This window comes from Dipodomys merriami, unplaced genomic scaffold (assembly GCF_024711535.1).
Source record: "Dipodomys merriami isolate MVZ:Mamm:240054 unplaced genomic scaffold, mDipMer1.0.p SCAF_114, whole genome shotgun sequence".
In the NCBI taxonomy this organism is placed as follows: domain Eukaryota; kingdom Metazoa; phylum Chordata; class Mammalia; order Rodentia; family Heteromyidae; genus Dipodomys; species Dipodomys merriami.
This window is the reverse complement of record NW_027202427.1, coordinates 454,759-479,204: the sequence shown is the minus strand read 5'-3', so window position 1 is coordinate 479,204 and position 24,446 is coordinate 454,759. Positions and strand designations below refer to the sequence as shown.

The 24,446-nt window shown below is 47.8% G+C and overlaps 3 protein-coding genes across 10 annotated transcripts in view; 1 reads left to right on the top strand and 2 right to left on the bottom strand.

Annotated features, from left to right (window-relative positions):
- Positions 1-706: 706 nt before the first annotated feature.
- On the bottom strand, positions 707-11,062 carry LOC138822695 (protein BRICK1). The gene is made up of 3 exons (XM_070015539.1): positions 10,902-11,062; positions 1,757-1,839; positions 707-1,301 (listed from the first exon to the last, which is right to left on the bottom strand). The coding sequence occupies exons 1-3, from the start codon at positions 11,017-11,019 to the stop codon at positions 1,275-1,277; spliced, it is 228 nt and encodes a 75-aa protein (XP_069871640.1). The 5' UTR covers positions 11,020-11,062; the 3' UTR covers positions 707-1,274.
- On the top strand, positions 11,021-18,116 carry LOC138822694 (FANCD2 opposite strand protein). Of its 7 annotated transcripts, none has more exons than XM_070015533.1 (4): positions 11,021-11,214; positions 13,986-14,051; positions 15,095-15,247; positions 17,212-18,108. In XM_070015533.1, exon 4 carries the CDS (start codon positions 17,220-17,222, stop codon positions 17,754-17,756), a length of 537 nt encoding a protein of 178 aa, XP_069871634.1. In that variant the 5' UTR covers positions 11,021-11,214; positions 13,986-14,051; positions 15,095-15,247; positions 17,212-17,219; the 3' UTR covers positions 17,757-18,108. The 7 variants fall into 7 exon arrangements, with proteins under 7 accessions (XP_069871634.1, XP_069871635.1, XP_069871636.1 ...); XM_070015534.1 differs by having other exon boundaries at positions 13,986-14,111; XM_070015535.1 differs by lacking the exon at positions 11,021-11,214 and adding an exon at positions 12,320-12,334 and having other exon boundaries at positions 14,031-14,111.
- A 731-nt stretch (positions 18,117-18,847) lies between these two features.
- LOC138822692 (Fanconi anemia group D2 protein-like) overlaps positions 18,848-24,446 on the bottom strand; it is a 68,646-nt gene continuing 63,047 nt past the window's right edge. For both annotated transcript variants that reach the window (XM_070015528.1, XM_070015529.1), the window contains 3 exons: positions 23,577-23,723; positions 20,977-21,066; positions 18,848-19,206 (listed from right to left, as the gene is read on the bottom strand). In XM_070015528.1, coding sequence (XP_069871629.1) covers positions 19,141-19,206; positions 20,977-21,066; positions 23,577-23,723 — 303 coding nt within the window. In that variant the 3' untranslated portion in view covers positions 18,848-19,140. The remainder of the gene's footprint in view (positions 19,207-20,976; positions 21,067-23,576; positions 23,724-24,446) is intronic.

The following is a 24,446-nucleotide window of genomic DNA, read 5'->3' as shown; positions in this document are numbered from 1 at the left end:
TTTTTTTTTTTTTTGGGGGGGGGCGGTCATGGGGCCGGAGCTCTGGGCCTGGGTGCTGTCCCTCAGCTCTTCAGCTCAAGGTTATCGCTCTACCACTTGAGCCACAGCGCCACTTCTGGCTTTTTTCTTATGTGGTGCTGAGGATCAAACACAGGCCTCAGGCATGCAAGGCAAGCGCTCTACCTCTGAGCCACCTTCCCAGCCCTGTCCCTTAGCTTTATCACTCAAGGATGGCACTTTACCACTTGAGCCCAGCTCCACTTCCAACTGGTGGCAAGAGTCTCTAAAGCTTTCTTGCTTAGGCTGGTTTCGAACTGGGATCCTGAGACCTCCTGCCTAATGAGTAGCTAGGTTTACAGGTGTAAGCACTGGTACATCTTTCATAAACTAGTCTGCTCTGGACTGTAGTTAAATTGTGTGGATACTGCTATTTCAACAGGCTGTAAGCATCATGTCTGACTGAATGCTGCATCAGTTATTAGAGTGTAACGCGCCTACACAGTAAGCACTGGATAAATGTCTGCTGAATGACCAGATGATTCCCAGGATGCCTCAGGCAGCTAGAGTCCAGACACAGGGACGGGGGGAGGGGGAGGGAAGCTCCCTAGGCTTTGAATCTGAAGACGCTGTTCAGCAGTCAGCCTACACATCCCGCTTGTGCACAGTACTGAGCCCATCTTCTCCCAACACAATCACAGCAGTCAGATAAAGTTAAGGAGTTTATTAGGGAAATATGAGAGGTACAGACACCCCAACTGACAGAAAACTCTGCAAATGTCCCTTTCAAGCCACACGAGGGCCTGGCAGTGACCTTAAACAAGAAACTGGTGGGTTGGCAACATGGTTCGCTGGCAGCCACACTGCCAGGACTGCCCCCAACCCCCACGGCCCACCGCGGGTGGGGAGGAGAAGACAGGACTGTTGCTGGAGTCAGTGCAGAGGCAATGAGAGCGGTAAGGAAAATCTGGAAGTGCGAAGTGCGAGGAGCTGCATAGAGTCCCAGGCTTCCGGCGCAACCCCTCAACCACATTTAACAATAGCTTCATGAAACGTTACTCAAAAGGTACAAACCCCTAATACTGTTTCCCAGTCCCCCACGCCACATCACACTCCCCGATGTACACGGCAGCGCCAAAGGCCACACTTTTGAAAAAAGAAAAAACGAGAAAGGCCTGTTGCTCATTACGGAGAGGAGGAGGGGGAGGGGCAGAAGCTGCCGGGCCCCCACGCCGCCTGTGTTCCCAACAGCAACTTCTCAGCAGCTCGGCACAGTTCTAGGTGAGAGTCTCACCTTTCGTCACCTGTCAAAGGAAAGCTGACATTGAGATCTACTCAGAGGTAAAGGCATCTATAAAAAACAAAAACAAAAAAAACCCTTATTTTGGAACTCCAGAAATGGAAAACAAGACAGATAGAAGAGTCACAAGACTTAAATCTACACATCGCCGGGCTGGGAAGATGGCTCAGTGGTAGAGCGCTTGCCTTGCATGCCTGAGGCCCTGGGTTCGATTCCTCAGCACCACATAAGCAAAAAGAAAAAAGCCGGAGGTGGCACTGTGGCTCAAGTGGTAGAGCGCTAGCCTTGAGCTGAAGAGCTGAGGGACAGCGCCCAGGCCCAGAGTTCAGGCCCCACGACCAGACCCAAAAAAAAAAAAAAAAGAAAAATCTATACATCGCCAAGCCTGCTTCTGCCCCGGGTTCATTCCACAGGCCTGGTGGTTTGCCTTCTCCCTCAGCCCTTGCCCACTGTACTCACCCGGGCTTCAATGTACTCTATTCTCCGCTCAAGGGCTGTCAATTTCTCATTTAGTGTTGCGAGTCTTGAACGGCAAGACATATCTGGTAAAAGAAGACTCATGTTCAGGATTATCTTCACTCCAGACACACACACGTACAAAGCATTGTTCCCCTGAAGAGGAAAGATTCACAATGCAGAGCACACCTGTGGACACGGCGAGGCGCTTAGGAGTATAACTGACTATCCCACCAGCGATGGCAGGCAAGAACAGTGACCCCCCCTAAAAGACTTCCACACCCTAACACCTGGAACTTGTGAATAGATATCATACCTGGGAGACTTGCAGCCATCATCAATACTAAAGAACTGAGATCCTAGGATTTATCTTGGACTTCTTGGCAGGTTTAATCTAAATACAAAGTCCATGAATATAGACAGCAAAGGCACAAGAAGGCTTCAGAGAAGGGATCAAAGGTTTGAAGCATCTCCAGGTGCTGGTGGCTCACGCCTATAATCCTAGCAACTCAAGAGGCTGAGATCTGAGGATTGTAGTTCAAAGCCAGGCCAGGTTGAAAATCTGTGACTCTTTTTTTTTTTTGGTCCGGTCATGGGGCCTGAACTCTGGGCCTAGGCGCTGTCCCTCAGCTCTTCAGCTCAAGGCTAGTGCTCTACCACTTAAGCCACAGCGCCACTTCCGGATTTTTTTCTTTTTGCTTACCGTGGTGCTGAGGAATCGAACCCAGGGCCTCGAGCATGCAAGGCAAGCGCTCTACCACTGAGCCACCTTCCCAGCCCCAAGTCTGTGACTCTTATCTCCAAATAAACACCAGAAAACTGGAAGTGGCACTATGGCTCAAAGCAGTAGAGCACTATCCTTGAGTAGAAAAAGCTCAGGCAGAGTGCCTATTCCCTGAGTTCATGGCTAACAACAACAACAAAAAAAAGGTTTGAAACATCACAGGGACTCAACTTGCTACCGTTGCATTGAAAGGGGGAAGACACAGTAAGCCAAGGAATGTAAGGGACCTTTAGAAGCTGGAAATATAGACTAGGAAGCCACAGGCAGACATTGCAGTGATACAGCCGCAAGCCCAGAACACCTGTGGCCTTTAGAAGCTAGAAGAGGCTGGAAAGGTTCCCCTGTGAAGGCATACAGCGACCAGGGGCCAGGACTTTTAGTGCCAATTTGGAGGGGTTGAATTTGAGAACTCATTCTTGCTTTCCCTTTTTATTCAGGGCTGCCATGCTATCGCTTGAGCCACACCAGCATGTGCAGTATAGTCTGAGAAACTCAATCTCTAATTAATCAGCAAGATGCCAGAATGGAAGTGTGGAAGCCTCAAGTGGTATAGCACCAACCTGTGAGCAAGCAAGCAGTTCGAGTTCGAGCCCTGTTCTGACAAAAAAATAGTTGGCTGTACTAAAGAGTTTGAAGAGAGGGCGGGGAAGGTGGCTCAGTGGTGGAGTGCTAGCGTAGCATGCATGAAGCCCTGGGTTCTATTCCTCAGTACCACATACACAGAAAAAGCTGGAAATGGTGCTATGGTTCAGGTGTTAGAGCAAAAGAGGCTCAGGGACATTGCCCAGGCCCTGAGTTCAAGCCCCAGGACTGGCAAAAACAAAAACAAACAAACAAAAAGTTTGAAGAGAAGAAACATGACAAGAGAAAGCACATACAGGTGCGCCTTGGGATGGCCCGCTGCCCGCTGGGAGCTGCCACTCCCTGGCACAGCAATGCCAGACACACGCTGCTAGCCTGGGAAATGACGAAACTCAAATTCTCAAAGGATTTTAGGTCAGGGTTATAGCGCAGTGGTAGAACACCGGCCTGGCATTGTGCTATGTGTATTACTTTCATACCACAATGAAATCAATGACGATTCTTTCTAACTGCAGGACCAAACAACAACAAACAAATCCAATACCCTGATTCCATCTGGGAGAAACAGCCCAAATCTTCCTCTTCCTTTTCCAATTTTCTTTTCTTTCACTACCTCACACAAAGTGCACCCTAGATTCCCCTCAAGTGTCTTTTCCTCTGCACACTTCTCTATTTGTCCATTTTTTCCAGCCACTATATTGTTACAAGAGAAAAGGGCACCGATGGCAGCAACTATTTCCTGCTACCTCCTCCAACACTGCTGCTCAGCCACATCACACATAATGACTCAACACTAAGCGAACAACTTTCCATCTCTCCCTGGCTAGTTTGCAGAAGTGCTACATCGTGCTACATGCTCATCTGTCTCAACTTCCATTCACTCTGTGCACACCTTACTTACCTTGCCTGTCTAAACATTCAAGACTCAATTCAGCAGGGCGCAGTGGCTCACACACATCAGGATTGCTATTTAAGGTTAGATGGAAGGAAAAGTTCATGAAATACCATCTTAGCCAATAAAAAAGGTTGGGCACAGTGGTCTACACCTGCCATCTCAGGTAAATGGGAGGTGTAAATAGAAGGGCCAGGCTAATGGGACGATAACAAAAGCAAGAAGGACTGGGGGCATCCCAGAAAAAGAAAGAAAGAAGGAAAGGAAGGAAGGAAGGAAAGAAGGAAGGAAGGAAGGAAGGAAGGACTCTCAATTTCAATATCATTTCTGAGGATTGCAGTTCATAAGCCAACCCAGGCATACAAATCCAGTAAATAACCAGTGGGAAAAAAAAAAAAAAAAGCTAGACATGGAAGTGTGGTAGAGTGGTAGAGTGCCAGCTGTGGGTGAAAGTCAAGTGAGCAAGAGGACCAGAGTTCAAGCCCCAGGTAACAACTACTATAATCTAATTTTAGAATATTCTGAACATTGCTGAAGGAAACCAAGTACTGTCAATCTCCATTCTGCCTTCCCTCAGTCCCTAGAAACAACTTAATTTGCCGGGCGCCGGTGGCTCACGTCTGTAATCCTAGCTACTCAGAAGGCTGAGATCTGAGGATCATGGTTCAAAGCCAGCCTGGGCAGAAAAGTCTGTGAGACTCATATCCAATTAACCACTAGAAAACCAGAAGTGGTGCTGTGGCTCAAGCAGTAGCACACTCACCTTGAGATGAAGAGCGCAGGGATAGCACCCAGGCCCAGAGTTCAAGCACCACAACCGACAAAAAAAAAAAAGAAACAACTTAATTCCTCTACTGATCTCTCTGTTCTGGTCATTTTTCGTTCTTTTGTAAAAGGTGTTGGGGATCAAACTCAGGGCCTATACATACTTGGTATTATACAACTAAACCACTGCCAGACCCCCTCTTTTTTTCTTTGTCAGTTGTGAGACTTAAACTTGGGGCCTGGACGCTCAAGCCACAACTCCACTTCTGGTTTTCTGGTGCTCACTTTTGTGCCCAGGCTGGCTTTGAACCATGATCCTCAGATCTTGGCCTCCTGAGTAGCTAGGATTTAGGTGTAAGCCACCAGAGCCAGGCCAAACCCACTTGTTTTTAGTCTTATTTATCTCCTAGTGCTGCTTCCTCTACTCCCAGTTCTAGCCTGCACATAAGCACTCAGCACCCTGCCCTTTCCATCAAGACTGTTCTTCTCAGTATAATTTTTGGAAGCATAAAAGTACACATTATGTCTGCTATTCAATAAGCACAAGAATATTTTCTTTGACAACCTGTTATTTCCCATGAGTAAAGATACACCAAAATTACGGTGGAAAGGGAATGGGAGAGAGAGGGCCTTCCTTCCTGAACGTCTGTTCTGTTCTACTGTCAATCTGGTAATGAGTCAGAATCCAAGACTGATGCTATAGTACCAGCACACATGGATAAACACTTCCAGGAATATAAAATGCTCAACTTCAGAACGTCATTCCCATTGCAGATCCCATTAAATATATACTGGTTCACGGACAGGGACATAGTTCGGTGGTAGATCATGAAACCATGGCTTCTATCCTCAGCACTGCAAATGGGAACAGGGCAAAACATACTGTTTCAAACAAAAACACTGGAAATATTTTATGTAAATTTCATCTCAATTAAAAACTTTAAAAAAAAACACAAAAACACTGGAAAGCTGGGCACCATCAGTATCACAGATCCAAGCCAGCCTGGGCAGATTAAATCTCAAGACCCAAGTGATGAAGCATTTAGAATTGTTCCCCATTCTGAGCCCACTGCATAAGCCCTCTCTCTGACAGCTACCTGTGGGTCTATACAAAGAGTCAATAGTTTACTTTGACTCTAGAGCTCTTTGAAAAGGGCAGTGATCCTACAATCCTTACCCTGACATAGGGTAAGTTAGTCACGTCCTTTGTTGATAGATTGCAACTGGTAATAGTGGATTCACAATCTGTGGTTTTGTCTTTCAGTGGTGGAAGACCACCTGAATCTGAGGACTTACAGGCAGTAACACAATAATCACATCCAACACGAAGCCCACTCTTCTACTTCGGATTTAATGAAGTTTCTACAAAATACACACACATTATAGGCCTTTATTTTTAGACTTCACCTCTTAATTCTTTTTTTTTTTTTTTTTTGGGGGGGGGGTCCAGTCGTGGGGCCTGAACTCTGGGCCTGGGCGCTGTCCCTCAGCTCTTCAGCTCAAGACTAGCGCTCTACCACTTGAGCCACAGTGCCACCTCTGGCTTTTTTCTTTTTGCTTATGTGGTGCTGAGGAATCGAACCCAGGGCCTCAGGCATGCAAGGCAAGCGCTCTACCACTGAGCCACCTTCCCAGCCCTCCCCTCTTAATTCTAAAGCTAGCATATGCAGAAAAGTGTAAAGAGAATAACAGATTGTTGCTGTCTGGAAATACCTGGTTTGGGCTGTGGATGTAGTCCAGTGGTAGGACACTTGCCTAGCATACATGAGACCCTGACTTCCATCCCTAGCACCACAAAAGACAAGCACAGTACCTTCTATTCTATATTCTAAGTACGTAATAAAGGGCTATGGTCACTTAAAAAAAAAAAAAAAAAACATAAATTGGTGCTGGTGGCTCACGCCTGAAATCTCTAGCTATTCAGGAGGCTGAGATCTGAGGATCACATTTCAAAGCCAACCTAGGCAGAAAAGTCCCTTATCTTTTTTTTTTTTTAATTTTATTTTATTTGTGAACATACTGTACAGAGGGGTTACAATTACATGGGCAGGATAATGTGTACATTTCTTACCAAACATTGCACCCTCCTCCTTTGGTTTACCCTTCACATCCCTTCCCAGCCTCCCCCCTCCCCCCCAATCCCAATCCTTCTCCTTCCCCCCCCTTCTCCCCCCCCCCACACCGACGTTGTAAAGTCATTTTGGACATGACAACTTGTACTTCTCATTGTTGCAACAGGTCCACCTGTATCCTTAAACAACTGGTTTTTCCCCATCTCCTCCACAAGTTATACTGACATCAAGTATAGTGAAAGCAGGGGAAAGTCCCTTATCTTATGTCCAATTAACCACCAGAAAACCGGAAGTGGCACTGTAACTCCAAGTGGTACAGCACTAGACTTCAGCAAAAAAGAGCTCAGGGAGGTGGGCACCAGTGAGTGGCTCACGCCTGTATTCCTAGCTACTTAGGAGACTGAGATCTGGGGACTGTGGTTCAAAGCTAGCCCACACAAGAATATCTGTGAGACTCTTTTCTCCAATAAAACCACTAGAAAACCGGAAGTGGCTCTGTAGCTCAAGTGGTAGAGCACTAGCCTTGAGCTGAAGAGCACAGGGACAGCGCCCAGGCCCAGAGTTCAAGCCGCATGACCAAAACAAACAACAACAACAACAATAACAAACTATAGAGTTCTGTCAGAAATTCAAGACCTACCTTTTTAGGTGTGACCTGCAAGTGTTTGTGAATTAAAGATTTTGTTTTGTTTATGTGGATACTGGGCTTGAATTCAGGGCTTAGGTGCTATCCCTTAGCTTTCTGGCTCAAGCCTAGCACTCTATACCACTTGAGCCAGGGCTCCTCTTGTTTTCTTTGCTGATAATTTGTCTGCCAAACTGGCATCAAACTTAATAAATACTCAGATCTCAGCCTTCTGAGTAGCTAGGATTACAGGCGTGAGCCACAGAGCTCAGTTGAATTCAGCTCTCATGGAGGCAACTAGCATAAGCTTGAGGTGCCCTGGGCTGCCCAGAGCAATGGGCTAAAGACTATCCCAAGAAACTAGAGAGCAAAGACAGAGGAGTGGATCAGAAAATGAGCAAAAGCCAAGAGTCAGATACTGAGTTCAAGTTCCTGTCTTAGACAAAAAAAGAAAAAAAGAAACCAGAAGGCAACGTGTTTGCTCTATCGTCTCTGCAGACGTGCAGAGAAGAAGATAAGAAAGAACACAGGGGTCTCTAAAATCTTTAGAATTTTCTGAGGACAGACAATGTCTGGGAAAGAGAACCTAAGTAGTTACAGCATACTACAACCAGGATATTAAAGACCATGGACCAGCTAAGAGACACAGAAAGAGAAAAGATGCTAATTATCCCTCCTCCCCCAAAGATCAGACTGGATTCTTCCTGTTACATTGAGAATCCCACCTCAGCATCCAATTCATAAACCTTGCATCTCTTTTGAAAGACATAACAAAAAATGTGGTGCATATTATTAAGATGATGAAGCTGAAGGAGAGTCAGAGGACATCTGACTTTAAGTCTAAAGGACAGTCTGATGGTGCAGAAGGTCCTGGTAAAGGTCCTTATCCAGAAAAAGGTGCAATGGCAAGAGGGGGAGGATCAAAACACCTGTTACCTGTCTCCTTATGAATACCTCAGAGTAGGGGAGCATCACATCTGGTGCTGATAGGTGTCTATTGACCTAGTGAATTACAAAGTTTGATCACAATCTTATTGAAAGTTTTCTAGAAACTGTCAATGGTTTAGCTGTGAATCAGCAGCACACGCCTTGCAATCCTAGCTATTCAGGAGGCTGAGATAATAGTTCAAAGCCAGTCCTGTCAGGAAAGTCCATGAGACTCTTATCTCCAATTAACCAGAAGAAAACTAGAAGTGGTGCTGTGGCTCAAGTGGTAGAGTGTTCACCTTGAGCTGAAGAGCTAAGGGACAGTACCCAGGCCCAGAGTTCAAGCCCCATGACAGACCAAAAAAAAAAAAATTATCAGTGGTTTATGTAGCCAGGGTGTCTGAATGCCCTGAAACTGTATCAAAATTGTACTAGAATTCTGAGTTACCCAATAGATAATATATATAGTTTTCCAAAAGAACATAAAGAAAGCCAGGCACTGGTGGTCTGTAATCCTAGCTACTCAGGAGGCTGAGATCTGAGGATCGAGGTTCAAAGCCAGCCAGGGCAGGAAAGACCGTGAGACTCCTATCTCCAACAAACCACCAGAAAACCGGAAGTGGCGCTGTGACTCAAGTGGTAGAGCACTTGCCTTGAGCTGAAGAGCTGAGGCACAGTGCTCAGGCCCAGAGTTCAAGCCCCATGGCCCCATGACCGACTAAAAAAAAAAAAAGAAAGAATTATATTCATACTTTGCAAAAGGAACAAAATAACCAGACAGATTCTTTTTTTTTTTGGTCGGTCATGGGGCTTGAATTCTAAGCCAGGGTGCTGTCCCTCAGCTCTTCAGCTCAAGGCTAGCCCTCTACTACTTGAGCCACAGCGCCACTTCCGGTTTTCTGAATAGGTAAGAGTCTCACGGACTTTCCTGCCCGGGCTGGCTTTGAACCCCAGATCTCAGCCTCCTGAGTAGCTAGGATTACAGGCGTGAGCCGCCGGCGCGGGGCTCCAGACAGATTCTTGATGCTCTTTGCTTGGTGTTGAGGCTATGGCTTCAGGACGTCTTGCTTTTGTATAGAGGCCGTATTAAGCTGCGACTCTCAGCTGTAAGCAAGCAGGAGTCAGTTGGTATGATAAGTGTTTGAATTACTTTTTGGATTTTTCTGTTTATGTGGTGTTGAGGAATCGAACCCAGGGCTTCATGCATGCAAGGCAAGCGCTCTACCACTGTGCCACCTTCCCAGCCCAAGTGTTTGAATTACTGTTTGTTAAACGTGGCAGACTTAAAATTTTTTTTAAACAAATTATAGAACTCACTGGCAGCAAAACTTTAAAAGCTCTGTGTTCGACAGCCTATTTTTGGAATACTTAGAATGTTGACATTTTTTGAGGTTAAACAGTGTTAGATTAAAAAAAAAATTCTGGCTGGGACGAGTGCTTGCCTTGCATGCCTGAGGCCCTGGGTTCGATTCCCCAGCACCACATAAGCAAAAAGAAAAAAGTCGGAAGTGGCGCTGTGGCTCAAGTGGTAGAGCGCTAGCCTTGAGCTGAAGAGCTGAGGGACAGCACCCAGGCCCAGAGTTCAGGCCCCACGACCGGACCAAAAATAAAACACAACACAACAAAAAAACAAATTCTAACAGTGAGGTTTACAGTCCCAGTTCTTGGGGGCTGAGGCCAGACGGCCGGCCGGGCAGCGCGGTGAGCGCAGCCTCAACACCAACACGAAGCCTCGCACCGTCACGCAGGGTCCCGCGCTGGCGCTGCTGTTTCACTCGAGGCTGGAGCTCTATCCCTCCAGCCGCGGCTCCACTTGCAGCGTTTTGCTGGTTAACGGGAAATCAATGTTCCACAGGCTTTCCTGCCGGGGGCTGGCTTTGAACCACAATCCTGGCCTTGCCTCCTCCGGGGCAGCTCAGGTCGGCCGACCGACACGGCCCACCCGGGCCGGGCCTCTGCTAGTCTTAGTTGCCTCCCGTCGCTGCCTTCACGGAACCCAAGCACCCAACCCCAAGACGATCACGAGGCGCCCGGTCTCCAGACGCCTTCTGGGGCCGTCGGGCCAGCGCAGGCGGTCGGCGACGGAGCGCCGCGCGCGGAGGAGCGAGCACCGTCCCGCCGCCGGCGCGCAGGCCCAGCAAAGCCCCGGAAAGGCCGTGTCTCCGCGGAACCCGGCGGCGCCCCGCCGGAAGGACCCGGGCCTCACGCCGGACCTCGCGCCCGCCCCGCGGCGCGCACCCGCGGGGACCCGGAGCGAACGGCCCGGCCTCGGCCGAGTGCGGCCCGGAAGGGAAGCGGGGCGCACAGCGGCCGCTGGAGGGCGGCAGCGGAGCCCCCGGCCGAGGGCCAGGCCTGACGAGGGGCCCGCGGGGCGGGGGGCGGCCGCCAGCGGGGGCGCGAACCCCGGGCTCCGGGAACCCCCCTCCCCCGGGCTTCTCTCCCCGGGGCCCGCCGAGCGCCCGACGCCTCCCTCCTCCCCGCCTCTCCGGCTCCCTGCTAACCAAACGAGTTGAGAAAGTCCGCGATCTTCTTGATGCTGCAGGTGATGAGTTCAATGTATTCCCGGTTCGCCCAGTCCTGGTGGATCTCTCGCTGCACGGGATCCTCCTGTCCCGCCATGGCGGCCGCCTGAGGAAGAGCAACTGCGCGTGCGCCCTGCCTCCGCTGGCCGCCAGCGCGCCTGCGCCGTCGACCCACACCCTTCCCCGCAGGTCCGCCATTGTGCGGCTTTGTGGTGCGCAAGCGCGGTATCACCAGCGGTCTTCTCAGTTCCTCAAGCCTGGGAAAACAGATGCCTCCGCCCAGGCCCGGGAGGTGAGGTCGGAGTGCGCATGTGCCGGGCGCCACACTCCCACGCCGGTTCCGGTGTTCTGGAACTGAGGGGGCGCGTGGGCATCTCATGCCCCCACACAGCACCCAGCCGTGGTGCTTTGCCCCGTGGCTGAGATTGCTGAGATATATGTCACCAAGCCCTGCCACTGGTTGAGATGGAGCTTTACTAACCTCAAGCAAGCAACTACCTCCTGCTCTTTATTCTCCAAGTAACTGGGATTACAAGACAGCCTGAGTTTTTCTTTCATTGCAGCTCTGAGTGTCATTAGAAGGAATACTAGCTCCTATAGTAAACCTGACTCCACACACACGCCTGCTATTTACCATGGGTCATGTTTGTGCCTATTTTGTTTTTGCCAGTCGGGCTCGAACTCAGGGCCTGGGCACTGTCTCTGAGCTTCTTTTGCTCAGCGCTAGCACTCCACCACTTAAGCCACAGCGCCACTTCCAGTCTTCTCTGATTATGTGGTGCTGAGGAATGGAACCCAGGGCTTCATGCATGCCAGGCAAGCGCTCTACCACTGAGCCACATTCCCAGCCCATGTTTGCACTTTTTAGTTAGGTACATCTTTTCTTCTTCATAAGCAATCCACCCCAGGTATTTTGCCGAAGGGATGCAAAGCTGTTTCTGATTCTGTTGTATATCAGATTTGGAGAGAACAGCAAATAGCATTTCCTGGAACACTCCCTTGGAACTGGACAGCTTGCACAGAGGACTGTGTGCAGAATGTCATAGAAGAATGTTAATCATATGATCTTGGAAGCTTTCATTTAAAGAAAGAATCCTGTACCAAAAAAAAAAAAGTTTCATCTGCTTTTTAAATAACTAGTGTGTTATTTCTCCTCTTCAGGAGGAAAATAAAATTAGCTGGAGGAATTAAGTTTTGTAATTCAAAATCATTTCCCTCTGTTGTGTCAAGATTTTATGTTCCTCTCCACTTTCTGACTCCCCTCCAAACTTCCTACACTTCACTGGGTGCACATGTACGCAACCGGCATAGGGCAAGTCCCTTAAGGTGATACTGGTTTCTCCAACCAGGACCCCAGCGCGACTCTATCCTCAGAACTTCTTCATCAGCTTTACCCAAGAACCAGACAAAAGGTGACAGCACTTACTGGTGTTGACAAAACTGCAAGGCCTGTTAGGGTTCTGGGAGAAAAGGACCGGTGGCCATTACCTCCACCCCCTACAACAGCTCCTCCCCACTCTGACAGCGCCTACACATCAACTCTCCCACTCCCCAGCCCCTCCCACTCCCTAACGCCACTAAAATCTGCCCACACAAGCTCCTCCCACATGCAAACTCCGCCCACACACCAACTCCTCCCACACTCTGCACCCACACGCCAACTCCTCCCACATGCCAGCTCCGCCCTCACACCAACTCCGCCCACATGCCAACCCCTCCCACACTCCGACTCCGCCCACATGCCAACTCCTCCCACACGCCAGCTCCGCCCTCACCCCAACTCCGCCCACATTCCAGCTCCGCCCTCACACCAACTCCTCCCACACTCCTACTCCGCCCACACGCCAACTCCTCCCACACTCTAACTCCGCCCACATGCCAACTCCGCCCACACGCCAACTCCGCCCACACACCAACTCCGCCCATGTGCCAACTCCTCCCACACACCAACTCCTCCCATACCCAACTCCTCCCATACCCAACTCCTCCCACACACCAACTCCTCCCACACTCTAACTCCGCCCACAGCCAACTCCTCCCATACCCAACTCCTCCCACACTCCAACTCCGCCCACATGCCAACTCCTCCCACACTCTAACTCCGCCCACAGCCAACTCCTCCCACACTCCTACTCCGCCCACACGCCAACTCCTCCCACACTCTAACTCCGCCCACAGCCAACTCCTCCCATACCCAACTCCGCCCACACACCAACTCCGCCCATACACTATCTCCTCCCATGCATTAACTGCCCACAAATTAACTCTAGGATTGCTGAGGCCAGGCGCTGGGCACCCAGGCTGTGTAAACTGCTGCCCACCTCTCAGCCACCTAGGCTGACAAAAGTGTCAAACCGCTTTTTTCCTCATGGAGCTTGAATTCGGGGCCTGGGCACTCAAGGCCAGAGCTCAAGGCCCGAGCTCTACCACTTTGAGACATAGCTCCACATTTGCTTTTCTGGTTAACTGGAGGTAAGAGTCTCACGGGATTTTTCTGCCCCGGCTGGCTTTGAACCTCGGTCCTCAGATCTCTGCCTCCTGAGTAGCTAGGATGACCAGCTGAGCCATCAGTGTCTGGCTTAAACCACATTTTTGATCGGGTGAAAGCATCCTTTTTTTTTTTCAGCATTGTAAAATAGGATAAAATTACCCTTTTGAGGTTTAACAGAAGATAAAGGTTTTCAGTCAGTTTATCTGGAATCACACTAACATCACAAGTCTTCCAAACTCTGGGTAACTCTCCTCTCCTTGAACAGGAGCACGGGTGTACAAAATACAGACTAGCTCTTTTTTTGTGTGTGCAAATAGTTTAATCTGTACTCCAGAAATTCTATTGTACTTTATATCTTTACAAAATAGATTTCAAACAATTATTTACTTTAAAAATGTAATTTTGAAGCATTTCAGAACAATATTTGCAATAACCTATATACAAGAGGTACTGGGTACCATTGGCATATTAGCATTCTGTGGTGAGGATCACTAAGGTTTGCAGAGGAATTAGTCACAAATGACTTATAGAAAATACTGTCATATAGTTGATTTCATCATTTTCTGTTGCAGGAAGCCACTCCACCACAGACTAACTGTTAACACTGCTGTTTCCAGGACTTGTATACCTGTGGCCAGGTGGGAAGCTGGGGTGTCTTCGGTGCTCTAGTCAAAGAGATGATGGGGAGATGGGAGTGGGTAAGTCTTGAACCAGGGCTCCATCAGCCCGTGTTGGATCTGAAGAGGCAGGGACAATAACAGGTGGACTCCTCACATCTTGGCTGGCTTCCCTTCTGGGTGGTCCTGAGTGGTCCAGCGCCACCCTCTCTCGCATGGCCCCGCCCCCGTCCCCGCCTCCCCCGCCCCCTCCCCCGCCCGGTCCTGAATCACAAAGGCGGTTGCCAGGCACCGGTGGGGAGAAGATGAGGCCACCACTCTGGAGCGTGTGGCCCGCGCGGTGTTCAGCAGGTGAGCCTCTGGCCGGGATGGCGATGGTGGGCCTGGGCCCGGGCTCCCACCGCACTCCAGCCCCTCGGGATCTGCACCTTGGCGCTGCCTTCCCCTTTCCCAGGTGGGAAAATGGAGGGGCCTATGAAGGGGAAGCTTCCCCCCCCCCCAAAAAAAACAGGTCCTCCTCATCTGAGAGCTATGACAGTTTAAACAGACTTCCTAGGTTCAGCCACGCCTGGAATGGGTGTGTGAACCTGGGAACTGGGAGAGGGGGCTGACACGTTTGCATTTGAACGTTGGGAGAGGCCATCTCACCCATGTGATGTGGGCAGGACATCCGAACAGTCGCTTCACTGCTTCCTCTAGTCGAAGGGGGGGGGGGTCAGGAAAAGAATCTTGTGATTAAATACATTTGGGGGGGACATGAGTGTATGGGAGTCACTACCCTCCACCCCACCACGCCCTGGTGGAACAGTAAAGCCTAATCTTGGATGTATGCTAAGGTCATGGTAGCAACCACCATAGCCTCTCATAGGCTATCCGGAATAGATAGCTCAGTTCCTCACTCTAAAGCTGCCCAGATATTAGAACACAGTAATTTCCAAGGCACCTGCACAGATCATGAGAAACATGCCAGAGGTGGAAAAATCCACAAATCTCCTTTCTACTAACCACTGTCAGGTACACTTCGAGTTTGAAATGTTTTAGAAACGAACTTCATTGTCTCGCAGTGGTGAGGTGCCAGCTTTTTAATGGTGACAAATCACTGGATGAGATGGGATCATATCCGCTGCTGTTACCTTGTGTGGGAGAAGTGAAGAGGCACGGAGGAACATACTTGGCTGGAAAGAAAAGGGACTGGAACTGTGTCTGCACATAATAGGGTGGGTAGGTGCTCAAAGCCATTAGCTTCTGAATTCAGTGAAACCCTTACATACTGAGAGTTTTAAAGTAGAATGATGGGAATCCAACCTCTACTTGGATAGACTTTGAGTTAGTTATATTGTTCCAGCCTTTTTCTTCAAAGAAAGCAAGAAAGAAAAAAAAAGCAGAGCTTACACTGGTAATCCTCTGAGTTGAGGTGGATCATGGTTCAAAGCCAGTCAGAAAAATTTTTCAAGACCCCTCTATCTCAACAAAAAAAAGCTGAGGATGGATGTTGGTACATATGTCATCCCAGTTTCATGGGTGGTATAAAGGACAAAGATAACAGTCTAGGATGCCAGGCTAAGGCAAAAGAAAGGCACTATCTGAAAAATAAAGGGTTTGAATTGGTAAAATGTCTGCTAAGCAAGCAGAGGCCCACTGCAGTTGTGGGAGAGGGAGGCAAGGAGAGATACCAAGTACAAATCTCATAGATTTTAAAACAAAACAATGAGTTAAAAACTCCCTTAGGCTAGGTACTGGTGGCTCATGTCTGTAAATCCTAGCTGCTCAGGAGCCTGAGATCTGAGGATCTTGGTTCAAAGCCAACAGGGGAAAGAAAGTCTGTGGGACTCTCATCTCCAAGTAAGCATCAAAACAAAACTGGAGGGGCTGGGAAGTTGGCTTCCTAGTAGAGTGCTTGCTTTGCATGCATGAGGCCCTGGGTTCCATGCCTCAGCACCACATAAGCAGAAAAAAAAAAAAAAAGCCAGAAGTGGCGCTGTGGCTCAAGTGGTAGGGTGCTGCCTTGAGCTGAAGAGCTGAGGGATAGTGCCCAGGCCTACAGTTCAGCCCCACAGCCGACAACAAAACAACAACAAAAATAAAGCTGGAAGTAGAGCTGTGGCTCAAGTGGTAGATAGATGGCTAGCCTTGAGCAACACAGTTCAGGGAGAGCTCCCAGGCCCTGAGTTCAAGCCCCAAGACAGCACCAAAAACAAAACAACACCTCCTATCTGTGGGAAGAAGGGTAATCAGTGCATTTTGTTTGTTTTGCCAGTCCTGGGGCTTGAACTGAAGGCCTGGGCACTGTCCCTGAGCTGCTTTTGCTCAAGGCTAACGCTCTACCACTTGAGCCACAGCATCACTGCTGGCTTTTGCTATGTATATGGCACTGAGGAATCGAACCCAGGGCTTCATGCATGCTAGGCAAGCACTCTACCACTGAGCCACATTCCCAGCAACCAGTGTATTTGAAGACTGGCCTTTGTAAACTACCCCTCCTCTGAAGGGAGTACAAAATAAGTTGCCCAGGGCTTTGAGAGAGATTGTCTTCTATTAGTAAACACAGAGGCATTTAGGGCCAACAGGAGACTGTCTTCATAAGGATTAGTGAAAGCCAGAGTTTTACTTACCTCTTAACTCAAAGGTAAGATGCAACAAAATCCTTTGGGAGGGAGGGAGGAGGTCCGTGTAGAGAGACGTCTGGGCCCACCCCTCCTTCCTGATTGCATAGGTCTGAAGTATTTGTATTTCAACTAAATTCCCAAATGATGTACAAGCTGCTAGTCCAAAGGATAGACCTAAAGAACCACTGATGTGAGCTACAAAGAGAGAGGAACATGGACTTGCGGAGCTTCCTCTGACCTCCGACAGCTGGGTCTCATCAGACCCCCAGCAACCCCCGCCACCAGAGACATCAGGCCTGTTATTAGCATTTCTAGCATGGTATAGAGCCCACTTCACATTATTTCCTCCTCTGTACAATGAGTTAAAACCTCCCTCAGGCTTGTGAGGCCTCATGAAGTTTTAGTATGCATACAGTATTTACCATACTCCACGACTACCGTAGCACCTCCTGGAATCTGTTCCATGGGCACCACAAAGTAAGTCTGCATCATATATGAGACGGGATAAATGGTCATAGCCACGCCCTGACCCAAAGCACCGCAGGGAAACGTCATGTGTGATTATTTTCCTCTAGGACTGTCAATGGCAGGATACCAGCTGTGGTCACCATGGACCCCACTGGACGAGAGCTTCCAATGGCTGCGGCACACGACACCCACCCCTTCCTCCAAGCACCCCTTTAAAGCCTCCCCTTGCTTTGCGCACACCCCTTCTGACCTGGAAGTGCAGCTGTGCTTTCAAGAGGTCACTCTAGTGCTAGACACCCCGTTCCTGGAAGCTGGAGTCAGTCCCAAGTTACCCTGCCACACATCAGAGCTCCGAATCATCAACAGCAAGAAAGGCCTGGTGAGGAAGCCCCAGCCCGTCCGCCTCAGTGGAGTGGATTCTGTCTTTGGCAGGGTCATCACGGCTCAGCCACCCAAGTGGACGGGGACCTTCAGGGTCTCAGACAAGTCAGCCTTCTGCAAAATCATCAGCAGGGAGCATCAGTGGCCCACTGGCCTCAAGGAGCCTCAGATCCAGATGACAGTGACAATGTGCAAACAGATGCTGCGTTCTATCCTCTTGCTGTATGCAACCTACAAGAAGTGCACCTTTGCTTTGCAACACTCCAAGTAAAGGGCCCCATCGGTCTGCAGTTGCTTACACCATGCCCTCTGGCGTGTACCTGAAGCTTACAAAAACCTGTCCTGGAAGATGAAATGGTGATATCGCCCCAGAGACTTTGATCTTCTGCCAAGCAGTGACAACTAAGGAGCCCCTTTTCTCCCCTGCTCTCCAAAAACAAGGCCAGTGATACAGAGCAAGGGAGGACATTTCTACTGGAAAGTCAAACCACCATTTAAAAAGAGAGTCAAGCTAGCACTGATATGTACATGTGACAAAGAACAATTAAACAAACCATATAAACCATATAAACCAGCCTAGTGTGACCTCACTTCAAACACCAAGGACAATGAGTTGGGGAACAGGGAATGTCAAGGAAAGGGATGTGTAAGGGGCTGGGGGTTTAGCTCAGCGGAAGAGCGCCTGCCTGGCGAGCACAAGGCCCCGAGTTCGCTCCTCAGCTCTAGGAAAAAAAAAAAAAAAGAAAAAGAGGGATGTATGGATTTCTGTCTGCCAGATGATAAAGGGTTCAAAAGTCTTTATGAAGCCAGGCTCAGGTGGTTCATGCCAGATGATGGTGGCTCACTCTAATCGTACGTACTCAAGAGGCTGAGATCCTTTGAGGACAGGGAAGGAAAAGTCCATGAGACTCTTCTCTCAAACTACAAAAAAACTGGAAAGTGGAGCTGTGGCTCAAGTGGTAGAGCACTAGCCATGAGCAATAAAGCTCAGGGACAGTGCTCAGGCCCTGAGTTCAAACCCCAGATAGCTTATAACTAGAATATAGATGTATCTCTAAATAATGTGAAAAAAAATTATATGTATACAGTCAGAAGTTTGATGATGAATTTTCTTCACCTTCTGAAAATAATACTAATGATAATGACAATAATCTGGGCATTAACAAATCTAATTCACTTAGAGAAGTCACAAAGTTGTTCTCACCAGAAATGCAAATGGTCCAGATAGTGGAATCTGACTGTTGCTGGGAGAGCTATGTTAGTGCCAGTCCATTTGTTTTTCTGAACAACTTTTAAAGTCAGTTCTACCCAATCCTTGAATATGGACAAAAGCCTAGAAATAGAAATGAGGTAGCTAAGGCAAAAGTTAGAAAAACATTTATTTGTAAAGCAGGTATAAACCTAAATTCTACAATAAATCAGTTTCAATACTAACCCCCAAAGCCCAGAACCCTAACTACAAATAGTACTTCCACTGTTTATCCAAACCAACAGCGACTGTGCACTGCAGTCCTGGGCAGGAACTTGGCTGGAGTTAGACACACCATGAAACCCACAAGTTGGTGAAGTAAAACATCCTCTTGAAGGGTAAAACAAGACGCTTCCAATTCCAAAGGCACAAAGCAGGTTTCAAGGAGCCCAGAATCTTCCAGGGCCTAGTCAGAGGAGTCTCCACTCTCGTCACCCTGCTCCTCTTCGTCACTTGCTTCAGGTTCATCATCCTAAAGGAAAAGGACAATCGAGAATTTTAGGCTACTTCTCTGGGTGACCTCACGAAGCTCCAATACACCTCTCACAGATATGAAACTACTCTGTTTTCATCGTTAAAACCAATGATAGCTGGGCAGTGGCTCACGCCTGCAATCCTAGCTACTCCGGAGGCTGACATCTGAGCATTGCAGTTTAAAGCCAGCCCAGTCTATGAGACTCATCTCCAATAAATTACCAAAAAAGCCGGAAGTAGAGCTGTGGCTCAAGTGGTAGAGCACTAGCCTTGAGTAAACAAAGCAGCTCAGGGACAGCACCAAGGCTCTGAGTTCAAGTCCTATGACTGGCAAACAAAACAAAAGAAAACAAAAAATTATTTATTTGTTGTTAAATGAATTTAATTTCAGGTTTTTTGAAGAGGCACTGAATTTGAACTAGGCCTCAGACTTGCGAGGCACATATTCCTCCACCTGACCCACAACCCTAGCCTGCAACAGTGTCTTGATTAAGTTACTCATTTTGGCCTTGAACTTATATTCTCCTGCTACAACCTCTTGAGTGCTGAGATTACAGGAGTATACAACCAGGCTCCGCTACCTCATTTTTTCTTGAATGGTAAGACCACAGAAGGACTGTAGCACTGATTATGTGCTATACTGCAAAATGAACCAAATTTGCCTTAATTTTACTTCTCAGGTTTTGTGTATGTAGGTATCTGTGTGGCTGAGGTCCACACCTAGGGACACATGCCAGACAAATGCTTTACCACTGAGCTACAGCCTTAGTCCTTATTTTGGTTTTCTTATAATGCCAGGGTTGAACCCAGGGACATTTACGCTATGAAAGTGTTTTTATCATCAAAATAAATCCCTAGCACAGACATGGTATTTTTTTCCTTTCTTTTTTGGCAGGAAAGGGTTTTGAGCTTAGAGCCTTGTGAGGTGCTCTCTGGCTCTCTTAGCAGAGGTTCTTCTATCTGAACTCAGTATCCAGACCTCATCTGAATTATGGAAAAAATATATAAATACACACTTCTATTTACTTGTTTTCTCTTTATTTCTCCCTTGCTCCCTCCCTCCCTCTTTCCTTCTCCCTCTCTTTTGTAGTCCTGAGCTACATTCCACCTGTTTTTTGTTTTTTGCCAGTCCTGGGGCTTGAACGCAGGGTCTGGGCACTGTCCTTGAGCTGCTTTTTGCTCAAGGCTAGCACTCTACCACTTGAACCACAGCACCACTTCCGGCCTTTTCTGCTTATGTGGTGCTAAGGAATCAAATCCAGGGCCTCATGCATGTGAGGCAAGCACTGTACCTACCACTTAGCCACCTTCCCAGCCCTTTGTTTTTTTTAATGTGGTTGTGGAGCTTGAACTCTAGGCCTGGGTTTTGTCCCTGAGCTCTTATGCTCAAGACTAGCACTGTATCATTTTGAGCCATAGCTCTGACTTTCTTGCCCAGGCTGGTTTTGAGCTGTGATCCTCAGATCTTAGCCTCTTGAGTAGCTAGGATTACAGGCGTGAGCCACCAGCATCTAGGCTTCCACCTGTCTGGAAGAGAATTTTCAACTCTGTAATATATGTTACAGCTTGAGTTATTCCGAGTGATCACAAGACTGTATAATGTATATTTATATACGGATGTCACAATCGATTGTATGATAGGCCCTAAACACTTGTAGTTGATATGGACAGGTGGAGATGGACATGGAAGTACTTGAGTTACACCTGGCACCCTCCACCAGTTCAAAGTAGCTGGCACAATCAAAGCCAGATGCCTTTTCAGACAAACCTCCATGCTCTGGGAGATGTGGATTGTCCTGCCATCTTCACATTCTGCTGTTAAGATCCTCTGGGAATTCTGGGACAAAATCTCTTCACCCTAAATGTGAAAGGGTTGTAAAGATCACATATGCAGACTTGGTAGAGGAAAGTGGAGGAGAAGGGAAGCTGGGGTATTGGGTTTACAGGAAGTACAAGGAAGATATTCTAGGCATTCAAAATGTGGGAATGGTTTGTCTTGTCAAGGCAAGTTCATGTTCAACCCCAGCCTGTGATGCTCATATAATATGCAGTTCTGCAAAAAATCCATTTGAGTCTGTGTATTCTAATATTGCACTAGATTTTACAAGGCCACATTATTCTGATAAATTTCAGTTAATACTTTATCTGGACCTAAAATTTTCCTAATACCGTAAGTCACACAGGAGCCAATACAGCCAATAACAAATGGCCATGCAGAAGCTAAAGAACAGTATTAATGAAATTGCTTAAGAACATCAATTCTGGATCAGGATCGTTTAGACTCAAAACACTGGCCCCACTCATTACTAAATGGCCTATGTAAGTTAACTTCTAAGTTTCAAATTTTTTCAAGCAAACAATAAGATTCTACATTATAAGGTTGATGTAAAGAAAGGAAATACTCTTTGCAGACTACTCTTTCCACATATAAACTGATAAAACTCTGCTGATGGCTCATGCCTACAATCCTAGCCACTCAGATCTAAGTCCTAGCTTAAGACCTGAAATTCTTGGTTCAAAGCAAATACAAGAGACTCTTATCTCCAATTAATGAGCAAAAATCTAGAAGTAGTGGTGTGGCTCAAGTGGCAGAGCACAAGCCTTTTTTTTTTTTTTGGTCCAGTAGTGGGGCCTAAACTCAGGGCCTGGGCGCTGTCCCTCAGCTCTTCAGCTCAAGGCTAGCGCTCTACCACTTGAGCCACAGCGCCACTTCCGGCTTTTTTCTTTTTGCTTATGCGATGCTGAGGAATCGAACCCAGGGCCTCAGCCATGCAAGGCAAGCGCTCTACCACTGAGCCACCTTCCCAGCCCCTAGAGCACAAGCCTTGAGTAAGAAAAGCCAAGTGAAGAATGCAGGACAAGTACAAGCCCTTGTATTGGCACACACACTAAAATTATAAAATTCAGCTACTACTGGGCATGGTGGCTCACACCTGTAATCCTACTAGCTACTCAGGAGGCTGTGTCTGTAGGACCACAGTTTGAATCCAGTCCAGTCAGGAAAGACTGAAACTCTTAACCTCCAATTAACCAGCAAAAAGCTGGACTAGAGCATGGCTCAACTGACAGAGCACAAATCATGAGCAAGAAACCTTGAGAGCATGAGACTCTGAGTTCAAGCCCCAGAACGGGGATCTGTGAGATGAGGGGGAGCCTGGAGCCTTGTGGCTCAGGTGGTAAGGTGCCAAGGAATCAAGCCCAGAAAGATCAAGGCTGAGTTTATAAAACAAACTCCCTCAGATATTATACACATGAATGAGAAGGGTGTGGGCCGGAAGTAAAAACGTCAGAGCTACGAACTAGTTAATATAAGTGATACAAGATGTCACACAGCTGAGAAACTAGCAATGTTCAGTGGTTAAAATAGTAATTTGGGGGATTGGGAATGTAGCTTAGTGGTAGTGCTTACCTAGCACGCATAAAACCCTGGGTTCCATTCCACAGTACCACATAAACAGAAAAAGCCAGAAGTGGCGCTGTGGTTCAAGTGGTAGAGTGCTAGCCTTGAGAAAAAGAAGCTCAGGACAGGGCCCCGGCCTGAGTTCAAGCCCCAGGACTGGCAAAAAAAAAAAAAAGAGTAATTTCGGGATATTGGTTTAGGGGAAGCATGCTAAATAACCAAACAAACCTTTGTCCATATAAAGAAATGTCATTATGAATCTGCTCTGAAGTAGGGCTTGACAGTGACCCTCTGGCAGTAACAAAAGGTGGTTGATCTGGCTCCCCAGGACCTGAGCACTTGCTTATGTCTGTGCACCTACTCACCTTCCTTACTGGGGTGGAAGGTGTGGCCTGTGGGCACAGCCCACGTACACAGTGCCTTTAATTCATGAACCAGACCACCGCACACTTAAGGGGTTTCATTGCCACATTTCTTTTGTTGTTGGTGGTCGTGAGCTTCAACTCGGCCTGAGCACTATCCTTGTGCTTTTTTTCCGTTTAAGATTAGCGCTCTACCTCTTTGAGCCACAGCTCCACTTCTGGTTTTCTAGTGGTTAATTGGAGATAAAGAGTCTCATGGACCTTCCTGCCCAGGCTGGCTTTGAACTGAGATCCTCAGATCTCAGCTTCCTCAGTAGCTAAGATTACAGGTCTGAGCCACAGGCACCAAGCTGTGACATTTCAATATATCCTGATTAAACTCATTCCCTCTACTGCTATCCCTTCCTCCCTTCTTCTCCTAAAATTACCTGAACAGGTTTCACTATTCTGTTTTCATATGTGCAAATAAACTACTTCACAACATTCAGGCTCAGTCACCCTATCCATCTGCCCTGCCACACCCTCCCTGCAGGGCCTGTTAAAAGGAGTCTTATGGTGAGAACAGGGTTTAAAAAGTGGAGAGACAGCTGTGAGTCAAAGGCTTACCTGCAAGTCCCGATTTTTGAGATTTCCCAGCCAGAAAGCCTCTCTACAATTATTAAGAACAAGCATGGCTTTGACTCTGCAAACTAATAGCTCCAGTGTTTTTTTGAGCAAAGGCACATGTTTGGTGAGTCTTGTGTCCTGGTGAATCTGAATGGACATAAATACCCTCGTTTAGGTTTATGAGAACACACATTTTCTAAAAGAAACATCTGAATTCCTCACACCTTAAGAGTATATACCTTCCTCTTGGCCCAGAGACAGGTTCCACCAAACAATAGTAGTTTGGAATAGTACTCCAAAAAAAATTCAGCCTAGGGACTGGGAAGGTGGCTCAGTGGTAGAGTGCTTGCCTTGCATGCATGAGGCCCTGGGTTCGATTCCTCAGCACCACATAAGCAAAAAGAAAAAAGCCGGAGTGGTGCTGTGTCTCAAGTGCTAGCCTTGAGCTGAAGAGCTGAGGGACAGCACCCAGGCCCAGAGTTCAGGCCCCACGACCGGACCCCCCCCCCCAAAAAAAAAAAAAATTCAGCCTAACTGGGTACCAGTGGCTCTCACCTATAATCTAACTACTTGAAAGGATTGTGGTTTGAAGCTAGGTTGGGTAGAAACATTCACTAGACTCCACCTTCAAAATAACAAAAAGCAGAAACAAACAAGCAAAAGCAAAAAAGAAGGGATGAAGGCATGGCCTAAGTGGGAGACGACTAACCTAGCAAGAACAAGGCTGAGTTCAGCCCTCACCCCAAAATCCGTAACCCTTCAGTCTCAAAAACGTAACACTAACTCTAAGTTCCTCTTTATAACTTCTTATTGACTTATTATCAATGAATTTACCTATCAAGAATGAATATTTGGGCTGGGAAGGTGGCT